This window comes from Lotus japonicus, chromosome 1 (genome assembly GCF_012489685.1).
Source record: "Lotus japonicus ecotype B-129 chromosome 1, LjGifu_v1.2".
In the NCBI taxonomy this organism is placed as follows: domain Eukaryota; kingdom Viridiplantae; phylum Streptophyta; class Magnoliopsida; order Fabales; family Fabaceae; genus Lotus; species Lotus japonicus.
The window spans coordinates 128,468,734-128,480,833 of record NC_080041.1 but is presented as its reverse complement, the minus strand read 5'-3'; the positions used below and the strand labels follow the sequence as shown (position 1 = coordinate 128,480,833).

General features: G+C 40.6%; 2 protein-coding genes across 2 annotated transcripts; one reads left to right on the top strand and one right to left on the bottom strand.

Annotated features, from left to right (window-relative positions):
• Positions 1-2,074: 2,074 nt before the first annotated feature.
• LOC130730600 (protein NETWORKED 1D) lies at positions 2,075-9,340 on the top strand. Its single transcript, XM_057582654.1, has 6 exons — positions 2,075-2,221; positions 2,346-2,588; positions 2,792-2,856; positions 2,979-3,159; positions 3,299-7,524; positions 7,871-9,340. Exons 4-6 carry the CDS (start codon positions 3,057-3,059, stop codon positions 9,038-9,040), a joined length of 5,499 nt encoding a protein of 1,832 aa, XP_057438637.1. The 5' UTR covers positions 2,075-2,221; positions 2,346-2,588; positions 2,792-2,856; positions 2,979-3,056; the 3' UTR covers positions 9,041-9,340.
• A 203-nt stretch (positions 9,341-9,543) lies between these two features.
• LOC130730601 (protein ANTAGONIST OF LIKE HETEROCHROMATIN PROTEIN 1) lies at positions 9,544-12,092 on the bottom strand. Its single transcript, XM_057582655.1, has 2 exons — positions 11,838-12,092; positions 9,544-10,717 (listed from the first exon to the last, which is right to left on the bottom strand). Exons 1-2 carry the CDS (start codon positions 11,986-11,988, stop codon positions 9,684-9,686), a joined length of 1,185 nt encoding a protein of 394 aa, XP_057438638.1. The 5' UTR covers positions 11,989-12,092; the 3' UTR covers positions 9,544-9,683.
• Between the last annotated feature and the right edge of the window lie 8 nt (positions 12,093-12,100).

Below are 12,100 nucleotides of genomic sequence, written 5' to 3'. Positions count from 1 at the left end.
CGAGAAAGGAAGCCTGATTCCAAGCTCGCTAAACATGTATTCGTACGCAAAGAAAAAATGGGATCTCTTTACGTCGCCGTATGGCTTGTGAAGCCAGGGGCGATCCCCGGGACTGCAAACCCAGATCCTGAGTTTGGCGTTAAACTCATCGTCATTGGACAAGCCACCCAGGGAGTTCACGAATTGCACAATGGGATCGCTATCTTGGAAGATGGAAGGTTGATCTATAGCCTCGTGTTTGGGGGCTACTTGGACTGGAAGGGGCAGAGTGGCGTAGGTTTTTAGTCGGTGAGCTGGGATCTCCGGAACCTCTAAACGGAGGCCGCCGGCAGCGGTGGAGTCAGGGTCGCTTTCGGAGGAGGAAGAAGAGTGATTAGGGGAGGTAGGGTTTGAAGCCATTTTTAGAAGACAGTGAAGTGAAAGAAAGGAAAAGATCAGTATGTGTGCGATGTAAAGATAAGGACAGTGGGACTCACCGGAGTAGGATGTGAAGAGTGGGTAGCGGAAAGGGTGATAAGCGACGGCTCCGGAGCGGAAGTGGGCAGAAGGAGTTTGGTAAGCGATTAGGGAAGTGAAGAGGGGTCTCGGAAAGGGATGACAGTGGGGAAGAAGGGTTTTTATAGGAGAAGGGGAGAAGCTGGAAGGGTGACGCGTGTTGGACGCGTGTGGAAGGTTGGAAGTCATGATGGTTTTGGGGAGGTGGGTCGCGTGCAAAGGGGAGTTACTGCGCACGATGGGACGGTTATGAAAGGTGAAGTGACGGTTCCGAAGAAAGAGGGAAATTGATGTAACCAACACATCACGTGGGGCAGCCACGTGAGGCAGATAGAAATTTGTGAGGCAGATAGAAATTTGAAAGGGTTTTAAAATAAGGGAAAGCGCGAAAAGCCTCGCCACTACAAGGATCAAACACCATCGCCTGACGATTGACAACAACAACGAAGTTCAGTCGCTCGCCGGGGTCACCGCCAGTCAATGATTGAATGATCGGCACATGACCCATACCTGCCACCTTTCCCGCCGGCGAGCGATCATACACCTGCTCCAACTTATCACCAATACAAAGTAGTCGTTCTCGCCGCTTGCAGACTTGTGGACTTGCCAGCTTGGTTTGCTCGTCAAGTCGGTGGACTGGGTAACTGAAAATGCTAGTTTCCTTTTGCTCACGCCATGTTGGCGATATAGTTAACTTCTCTTTTCTCAAGCCATGTTGGCAGTGTAGATTCCGGTGTACAATAAGACATGTAACAGCATTTAAAAGACACCCTTAGCTCTCGTACCTCGAGCTCGGTGTCTTGTGGACTAGTGGACTGGGCGAGCCCCTAGAGGGGCAACGCCCAGCATGTATCCCGCCCTGAGGCGGGGCCCTGGCCTTCAAATGGGCCTTGATCTCGGAGGCCCAATTGGCCCAATAGGTAGTACCCAAGCTCTATAAATAGGAGGTAGTTATCAATTGTAAGGGACTTTTGGGCTCATTTGATGAAGTAACACATAAAATTCAGCATTCTCTCTCTTACTCTCTCTCTCTAGCACAATCTCTCTACCCTTAGGTACTATACCTTTCCTCAATGTTCATTCCCAGAACAGTAACACTTTTCCAAACTAGGTACCTCTCCTCGTAAAATACACGCAACTATGCTTAGTATGTAGATTTCTCTAGTTATGCTAATTTTTCATATTAACATTTATTATTATGTAAAATATAATATTTGTTTACTTCATAAATATTTTGAAAACAACTAATATATCAATACAACTGGTAGATAGTTGAACTCGTTAAGCATTTAGTTCAGACTTCGATTTCTAGGCGGTTCATATGGAGAAACATTTGTTGAGACTCGAATGATTAGTCTCATGGTTGCCGGTTGTAGGATACCTTAGAGATACTTACCCGCTTAAAGTAATCTCAAAGCCTCTAGGTCACCCTAGGTATACGCTAGCGCTCTTAACAAGCTCTCTAGGTCCAACACTCATGAAAACCCGAGTCGGTGGATCCTCCATTCATCTGACCGGAGGTGTGGATAACAAAGCCCCGGTAGTACTATATGGGATACCTTAAATATCATGAGAATCATGAGAATCATGAGAATAATGAAATAAACATAATTTTGACTTGAGAATCCAAATGCTATCCCACTTGTATTTCTTTCCATTACAGTTACAGACAGCACAATCTTCCGTTTCCAATTTCAGTGCTCCAATCCAAATTAAGTTAAGGAATGTGAGTATTTCATTCTAAATTATTTACTAATTTGATTTAATTTGATTATTTCTTTATGGTCTTCTTCCCTTTTTTTCCTCTGCCAACTTGTTTTGTTTTTTGTAATCATCTTTGTACTTTAAAGTTCTGAGATGCGAGGGACAGTACTACCAAACTACCCTGCATAAAAAGCAAAGCAAAGCATGAGAGAGAAACACAAACAGAAACTGCATTGTCCAAACAACACAGAGAAAGAGAGAGATCTAACCAGCATGGGGTGACTCAGAAAATGGAATAAAGAAAAGGGAGGAAAACAAAAGCAACATAACTTGTTCATCGCCACTGATGGTGGAACCAAATTGTTCAACTTGATTTTTTTTTCTTTCTGGTAAGTAACTTGTTACCTGAATTATGTGTTTTTTGTTGTAGTTTTTGTTCTTTGATCACTTGTTTCTCATGTTTTTTTTTATGATGATCACTTATGAGTTATGAGCATGAAAGTTTATGTTGTTTTTCAGTGGCAAAATTCTGAAAACTTTTTGTTTTGTTGAGTTTTTCATTGTTTTAATGGGACTTTTTGTGTTTGATCAGTGCTAATTCTGGTGTATTAGCTGTTTGTTCAGTCACTCTTGGAACTTGTGAATTCTACTGACCAGGTATTTTTTCTTTTTCTGGTTTTGGTGTTATTTCTGATAATTTACTTTTGCTTTGTTAAGAAAAATGGCAATTCTATGATTTATCTGAAACTGAACCATTTTTGCTCCTTCTGAAACTGTAGTTGTGATAAGTGGTTCTGGTTTGGGATCAAGTTCCTTCAACATCAGAAGACAAAGTGCTGGTGTTCTAGGCCGGAGCGATGGCGGCTCTGTCCCATTCTGACTCTAAGAGAATGTACTCATGGTGGTGGGACAGCCACATAAGCCCCAAAAACTCAAAATGGCTCCAAGAAAATCTCACAGGTAATGCTTACTTCCTTTCTGGCTTTGGTGCCAATTTTGTTTAATATTGTTGTGGCAATAATTCTAGTAAATTGAAAATTTTCTGTTAACATTCATCTGGTGCTCACTAATTTATCTGATGGTGTCTAATCATGAACAGATATGGATTCCAAAGTGAAGCAAATGATCAAGCTCATTGAAGAAGATGCAGATTCCTTTGCCAGGAGGGCAGAAATGTACTACAAGAAGCGCCCTGAGCTCATGAAATTGGTTGAAGAGTTTTACCGGGCGTATCGGGCGTTGGCTGAGAGATACGATCACGCAACCGGAGTGATACGCCAGGCCCATCATACCATGGCTGAAGCATTTCCTAATCAAGTCCCTCTGATGGTAGCAGATGATTTACCTGCAGTTTCTTCCATGGAGACTGAACCGCATACGCCGCATATACCCCACAATTCACATGCATTTCTTGACTCAGATGATCTGCAAAAGGGTGCTTCTACTCATTTCCATGCTATCAAAAGAAATGGACCTTATACTGATGAACCTGATTCTACTGCATACAGAAAGGGCTTGAAACAGCTCAATGATCTCTTCATGTTAAGAGAACAATTAAGTCATGCAAAGTTCGCAGAAGGACGCGCTAGAAGGGGACTCAATTTTCATGACACAGAGGAGAATAATGGGGTAAACAATGGAAGCCATGATACTGAACCTCAAATCTTATCTGAGTCTGAACGGATGACTAATGCTGAGACAGAAATCTTGGCCTTGAAGAAAGCCCTTGCTAGATTAGAAAGTGAAAAGGAAGCTGGCTTGTTTCAATATCAAGAGAGTTTGGAGAGGTTGTGTAACCTGGAATCAGAAATGTCTCGCGCCAGAGAGAATTCTCAAGGACTTGATGAACGAGCAAGCAAAGCTGAAGCTGAAGTTCAAACCTTGAAGGAAGCCCTTACTGAATTACAGGCTGAAAGAGAAGCTAGTCTTCTTCGGTACCAGCAATGCTTGGAGAAAACATGTGATCTGGAGAAAAATATTTCTTCTGCTCAAAAGGATATAGGAGAACTCAATGAGCGAGCTAGTAAAGCTGAAACTGAAGCTGAATCCTTAAAGCAAAACCTTGCTAGGGTGGAAACTCAAAAGGAAGCTGCTCTTTTTCAGTATAACCAGTCCTTGGAGATATTATCAAAACTGGAGGAGAGATTAGTACAAGCTGAGGAGAACGCGATGAGAATTAACGCTGAAGCTAATATAGCTAAAAATGAAATTGAGGACATGAAGTTAGAAATCAGTAAACTTACTGAAGAGAAGGAAGACGCAGCTCTTCGATATCAGCAATGCTTGGAGATAATTTCCAGTTTGGAGCATAAACTCTCTTGTGCTGAAGAGGAGGTGAATAGGCTAAATTGCAAGATAAATGATGGGGTTGAAAAGTTGAATAGTTCTGAACAAAAGTGTCATCTCTTTGAAACATCAAATCAGACCCTCCAATCTGAATTGCAGGCTTTAACACAGAAGATGGGATCTCAAAGTGAAGAGCTCTGTGAGAAGCAGAAGGAATTGGGTAGACTTTGGACTTGCATACAGGAGGAGAGATTGCGATTTGTTGAGGCCGAAACTGCTTTCCAAACTCTTCAGAATCTGCATTCCCAATCTCAGGAAGAGCTTAGATCTCTTGCTGCTGAGCTTCATAATAAGGCTGAAATTCTGGAGAATATGGAATCCCATAAGAAGGCTTTAGAGGATGAAGTACACAAGGCCAAGGAGGAAAACAAAATTCTAAATGAGATCAAATTGTCTTCTTCTTTGTCTATAAAAAGTTTGCAGGATGAGATATTGAATCTAAGGGAGACAATAGAGAAACTTGAACTGGAGGTTGGAGTGCGAGCAGATGAACGAAATGCTCTTCAACAAGAAATTTACTGTCTTAAAGAGGAGCTTAATGATGTGAAAAAGAGACATGAATCCATGATGGAGGAGGTCGGATCAACCGGCTTAGACGCACAGTGCTTTGCCTTATCTGTGAAGAAATTACAAGATGAGAACTCAAAGCTGAAGGAAATATGCGAGGCTGACAAAGGTGAGAAAGCAGAACTGCAGGAAAAACTGGAGATCATGGAGAAACTTTTGGAGAAAAATGCTGTTTTGGAGAGTTCCCTTTCAGGTTTGAATTCCGAGCTGGAGTGTGTTAGAGAAAAGGTAAAGTTACTGGAAGAAATTTGTGAATCTTTGCTTGTGGAGAAATCTACTCTCGCTGCTGAGAAGGCCGCCTTGTTTCTTCAGTTGCAAACCTCAGCTGAAAATCTGGAGAAGCTCTCAGAAAAAAACCACCTTTTAGAAAAATCACTTTTTGATGTGAATGCAGAGCTCGAAGGATTAAGGACAAAGTCAAAGATTTTAGAAGACTCATGCCTGTTGCTTGACCGTGAGAAGTCCAGTCTCACTTCTGAGAAACAAACCTTAGATTCACAATTGGACATCACTCGCCAAACACTGAAAGACCTTGAGAAACAACATAGTGAATTGGAACTAAAGCATTCAGAACTAAAAGCAGAAAGGAAGTCTGCACTTCAAAAGGTGGAAGAGCTACTTGTTTCCTTGTATGCTGAGAGGGAAGCGCATTCTAGAATTGTGGAGTTGAATGAAGTTCACTTGGTTGAGAAGGAATTGCAAATTCATATTCTGCAAGAAGATGTAAATTACCAGGAAAAGGAATATGAGGAGGAACTCGACAGAGCTGTACATGCTCAAATGGAAATTTTCATCTTGCAGAAGTCTATCTGGGATTCGGAGCAAAAGAACTTCTCCCTTCTTGTTGAGTGTCAGAGACTCTTGGAGGCATCCAAAATGTCTGATAGATTGATATCGAAATTGGAGAACGACAATGTTCAAAAGCAAGTTGATGCAAATTTCTTGTCTGAGAAAGTGAGAATTCTAAGGATTGGACTTCTTCAGGTGTTAAATACTCTTGACATTGACAGAAAGCACTGGAGTGAAGATATTATTGAAGAAGACCAGGAACTTCTAAACCATATACATGGCAAACTTCAGGAGACACAGAATTCTTTTGTCACTATTTTCAATGAAAGCCAGCAAGTGGCTATTGAGAATTCAGTTCTGGTTACATTCCTTGGGCAGTTGAAACTAGAGGCTGAAAGTATTGTAACAGAAAGAAATGCCCTTGATGAGGAGTTTGGCACCCAGTCGAAGCAGTTCTTGTCATTGCAAGCAGAGGTGCAAAAGATACGGCAGAAGAATCAGGAATTGAAGTTGACAATAAGAAAGAGAGATGAGAAAATGGAAATAATGACAACAGAAATAGAGAATCTCTGCAAACAGTTTTCAGACTTGGATGAGGCTTACAGGATCATACAGGAAGAAAGTTACAAAACTTCTGAAGAGAAAAAGTCCTTGATGAGAAGATATAAAGACCTGGCTGAAGAGAAAGGTAACTTGGAAGAAGAAATGTGCAGCATGATTCATGAGACAATAGCTCCGTGTAATAGTTCTCTGATCTACCAGAACATTGTCTTTGAAAAACTTCTGGCACTTAAAGAGCTAGGCAAAGATCTGGACAAACTGTTATCAGTAAATACAGGCCTTGAGGAGAGGTTACAAATAGTGACAGGGAAATTAGAGGATGTTCAAATGGATAATTCTTATCTTAAGGAATCAGTTGCAGAGTTGAATACTGATCTGAAATTAGTTCAGTCTGTCAATGATGAATTAAATTGTCAGATTAAGAATGGAAAGGAATTGTTATCTCGAAAGGAAAATGAGATTATGAAAGCAGCGGAGATGTTTAGTGCTTTATATGGTGAGAAAACAGAATTTCAAAGGTTGGTTGAAGATCTGAAGAAAAAGTATGATGAGGCTAGAGTGATAATTGAAGACCAAGCTAGTCAAATTTTAAAATTATACTCAGACAAGGATCGTCAAAATGAAGAGCTTGGAAGCCTTTGTGAAGTGAATCAGAAGTTAGAGGCTGAAATGAAACACCTGCATCAAGAACTTGGAGAAACTAAACTGATTGTAGAGAAGCTAAGTTATGAATCACTCAAGGGAACAAATGAGATTGAACGGTGGGAATCTCAGGCTGCCACACTCTATACTGGACTGCAGATTTCTGCTGTCAATGAGACGTTATTTGAAGGAAAGGTCCGTGAGCTCGCTGATGTATGTGAGGATGTTGAACGCAGAAGCAGCTTTCAAGGTATGGAAACTGAAAATCTGAAAGAAAGAGTTAACAAGTTGGAAGGTGAGAATGGGAGACTACGTGGTCAGTTTGCTGCTTATGTCCCATCTGTCTGTGCTTTGAATGATTGTATAACATCCTTGGAGATGCAGATATATGCAAAACCTCATCACTACCAAGAATCAAAGGTATTGACATATTATCTAAGTGTTATGCCACTATATTCCTTTTCTTAGGGAGTGGGATGGAAATAAATGAGTTTCAAATCTATTTGGCTAAAATTAACTTAATTGTGCTTTTTTAACCATAATTTAGTTATTTCATATAAGAAGGTAATTTTTAACATTTCAATTTTCAATGCTTGAAAACTTTGTAGAAATTAAGATCGCTACTCTCTACTTACTTGTATGCTTGTGTCAGGTCATTTGTGAGAAAGTGAAATTTAATTTCCTCTTCTTCTTCAACTGGGAGCCAGCTACTCTTTCAATTTTCATGTAGATATGTAATCTGGTTTGCTTGAATTTCTCTTACCAGGTTAAGAATTTAGCCAATCACAAATATGCTGAAGGTGATCCACCAGCAGGTGAAGATCAATATGATACTGCAACAGATGCACTTCCAGACTTCCAAGACATGCAGAGAAGGATCAATGCCATCGGAATGGCTGTTAAGCAGATGAATGGAAGTTTCAAACCGAGGGACGAGATGAGAGAGATTCAAGTGTTAAAATCTGGAATCAGCTGGGGTCAAGGAAATACTCAAGCAAGTAAGAATCTTACTCAAATGGAGGCAGCAAAGGAGCATCAAGGTGGGGGTGCTGACAAACAGAAGAGAGGAAAATCAGTGACAGATATTCCTGTAGCAGAAATTGAAGTTTTGCCAAAAGACATCATGCTTGATCAAACCTCTGAATATTCATCATATGGAATAAGTAGGAGAAGGCTTCTGAAGTCTGATGATCAGATGCTTGAACTGTGGGAAACTGCTGATAAGGATGACAATATTGACCTGACAGTAGGCAAGGCATGCCATCAAAGGAGAGCAACCAAGGAAGCCAAAAACAAAAATTCTTCAGTAGGGTCCTTGATTGAAATGGAGTTGAGTGTGGACAAATTAGAGATCTCAAGAAGATTGACACAGCCACCGTCACATGAAGAAGGCAATAAGAGGAAGATTTTGGAAAGACTTGATTCTGATGCCCAGAAGTTGACAAACCTTGAAATAACTGTGCAAGATCTGATGACCAAGATGGACATTATTGAGAAGAGCACAAAGGGAAAAGGTATAGAGTATGATACAGTGCAAGGGCAGCTTGAAGCTGCTCAGGAGGCCATTACAAAGTTGTTTGATGCCAACCGTAAGTTGATGAAGAATGTAGAAGAGGGTACCTCGTCCTCTGCCGGCAAGTCTATCACAGAGTCAGGTGAGAGTGGAAGCTCCAGCAGAAGGAGAGTTTCAGAACAGGCCCGGAGAGGTTCTGAAAAAATAGGGCGGCTGCAGTTGGAGGTACAAAGACTGCAATTTTTACTACTAAAGTTGAATGGCGGTGATAAAGAAGGCAAAGGAAAAGCAACAGTCGATGATCAAAATCCAAGAGTCCTTTTGCGAGATTATCTCTACGGAGGGAGGAGAAAAGACTACCACAAGAAGAAGAAGAAAACATCCTTTTGTGCATGCATGGAGCCTCCCACTAAGGGACATTGAATCAGCAGGATTTTTAGCATAGTTGAAGCACATGAGACAATTGACACATAGCTTTCTTGTTTGTAAATTTCTGTTTTATTATAGTATAGAGATGGTTCAAGACCCTGCATGTTTTTCTATGGTAAGGATCTCACGTTCGTATAGCATAGACATCATGCTCACATGCTGTATATGTAGTGTAATGCTCACTCAAAAGAGGCTAGGATGGAATGTTCACCATTTCATTTTCTGAATAGTACCCTTCATCTTAATTTATTCTTGATTAGATGGGAGGTCGTAGTTTAGCTATTAATTTGTTTACCTTCGTGGTGCCATGCCATTATCTTCCTCTTTACTTTGTTTTGCTTGTGTCTAAAGAATTGTTTCTTCAGCATAAAATGCAACAACACTAAAAGACATCAGGATTCATTTTGGTTCGATATAATGGCTCATAGAGTTGTTCTAGAAGTACTTTCAGCAACATTGGATATAGTGATTAACAATTAACATTCACAAAAAACAAGGGTATAAAATAAGCTTTACTTATTCACAACTTGCAACAAGAAAAAGAAATCTCGGTTTCCAAGTTCAACAACATAAAGCTGGAGGCCAGAAGTCAAATTCTAAATTAGATGAATAGAGGTAACAAAAGTACCATGAACATCTAATTGCCATGTCGTAAATGTCTGGCCAAATTTTCTCGCATAGTCCTTCCTGAAGGATCAACTTGCTTGCAATACTGTTCTTGATATCCTGAATCATGATGAGCAGACAAGGCAACATCTGGATGTAATGTGTCTCCGCAGTCGATGACTATATTATGAAGCAAACAACATGTCAAGATAATGCTGGGCAATTTCCTCTTATCAGGTCTCCACATAACCTTACTCAGGATTCTCCAACTTCCCTTTAACAGTGAGAAAGCCCTCACAGCAAGTAGCCTTGCAGCTCCATGTTTGTAGTTAAAAGTGGATTGCGAATCTGATATGCCATTTGTTTCATAAGGTGTCATAAGCCATGGAAGAAGAGGATAACTGTACCCACCAACTACATATTCTCTGATCACATCTCCTCCTAAAGTTCTTACATTCCCATTTAAACGCTCCCCGTTCTGCGAAAGTCTGTAGAATCCTGAACACTTCAAAAATCTGGAAAATGTCATGCCGCCAGGCAAACCTGTCATGATATCAATGAATCTCATTTCATGATCAACAATTCCCTGAAACAACATGCTGTAATTCTTCTCTTGATCACACCAATCATAAGAGGTTTCGACGGCTGGAAGGGTCATCATGATGTGTGTGGCATCAAGGGCTCCACAGCAATTAGGCAACCCATAAGATGCTTCAAAACCAAACTTGATTTCTTGCATTCTATTGCAATCAGGCCAGTTGAGATGATGTGTGGCACGTTCCTCAAGCGCTTCAATGAATCTCCAAGTCACCTGAGAAACTGTTGACTGCCCAACCCCAAAGGAAGCTCCAACTGAGACTTGAGATTCACCAGATGCCAACCTTCTAAGGGCAATGGCAACCTGCTTCTCAACACTAAGAAGCCTTCCCTCTATGTTGATGAGCCCCGACGGAGGCCTGGATATAAGGTCCTGCCTCACAAGAGAACATATGTATTCAAAAGTCGTCTTTGACACCCTAAAGAAATACTTAAACCCTTCTTCCTCATCACCAGATACAGAATATCCTGCAGGTTTACAGCATTCATATCCATAAATAATACCCTGAAAACACACCCTAAAAAATAATCTATCCTTTATAACATGTAAAAAATGCTCGTGATATTAACATTTCAGCAACTCAATCTGTACCTCCCGAGTTTGGAATTCCAACTAAAGGAGGAGTTAGACTTCAAGTCTATTAAGGTAAACGATTAGGATTCGAAGGGCTGAGTACCTCCCTAGTTTGGAACCCCAAAACCCGGACTAAAGGAGGGGTTGAACTTCACTCACCCCCCTTAGCAGAAGACCACGACCAAGGCATACAAAAGGTTACATGCCAAATTGTAATCCCCAATTAATAAGGTCGGCCGTAACCTCATCAAACAAACTTAATGAAATCCCAAATTAATTAGATAACCATGACACCTTTAATAGCTTATTAGTCCTGTAATAAAACACCAAAATCCTTAGTAACCCAAGGGACAAAAGCCAACCTTTATAAGGGAGCTTGGCCCAGCACGATAAGGGATCTTCACTCATACGGATTTTGGGACCTAAAGCTGAGCATTTTTCCTATAATTGGACTAGTTCCCAGAATCTAGAGAGATCACAATCAACATACATGTTTCCATTATTATGTATCAGCATCTTACCCCACCTATATGTTTCAATTCAATCTGTTACTTAGTCCAACCTTCCATTTTCTTCCTCTTGTCTATTAAGTTTCACAAACTATGGTGCTTCAATTACTCAATTTGATGAATGTTTGTGTTTTGGTTCTTCACAAGTGACTCAATAATCTAAGAACCAATGATTAAACAAGCAACACACATACTTATTTATTTTCACTAAAATATTTATCAATGAGAGAAATTTTGCATGCTAAATTGAGTTATTGGTTTCATAGTCATTCATTTTTTTCCCTTAAAAACATTATAAGCGCCCAAGCAGGTTGATAACATCACTGCCCTTAAAGGAATAACCTGTGGGAAGAAAATCACTATGTTGAACCCCACTGTAGTGTTCTCCATCACAGTGGTTAAATCCCTCTTTTTTTCTCTACCAACCCCCGAACAATATCATGGTGAAATCACAAAAAGATTGAAACTTTGAAGTCAAATGGAGTGATGAGAAAGGAAAATGTACCTGGGGCAGTGGAATTCTTGTGCCAGAAAGATTCCCACCAATCGGTCTCACTGGTTCTGGGCTCAACAGAAACAGGGTTCACCTCTTTGCATTTCTTCAACTTCTTGTTCTTCCTTTTGGCCTTCTTCGATTTCTTCTGGATGGGTGCCATTGAAGCTTGCAGGACTTGTTGGGTGTTCACAGTGAAGTGAACTTGAGTTGAATTGAATGTTACTGTGTCTGAACTCTTGTATCTTTGTCTTGTTCCCTTTTTGTTTGTTGTC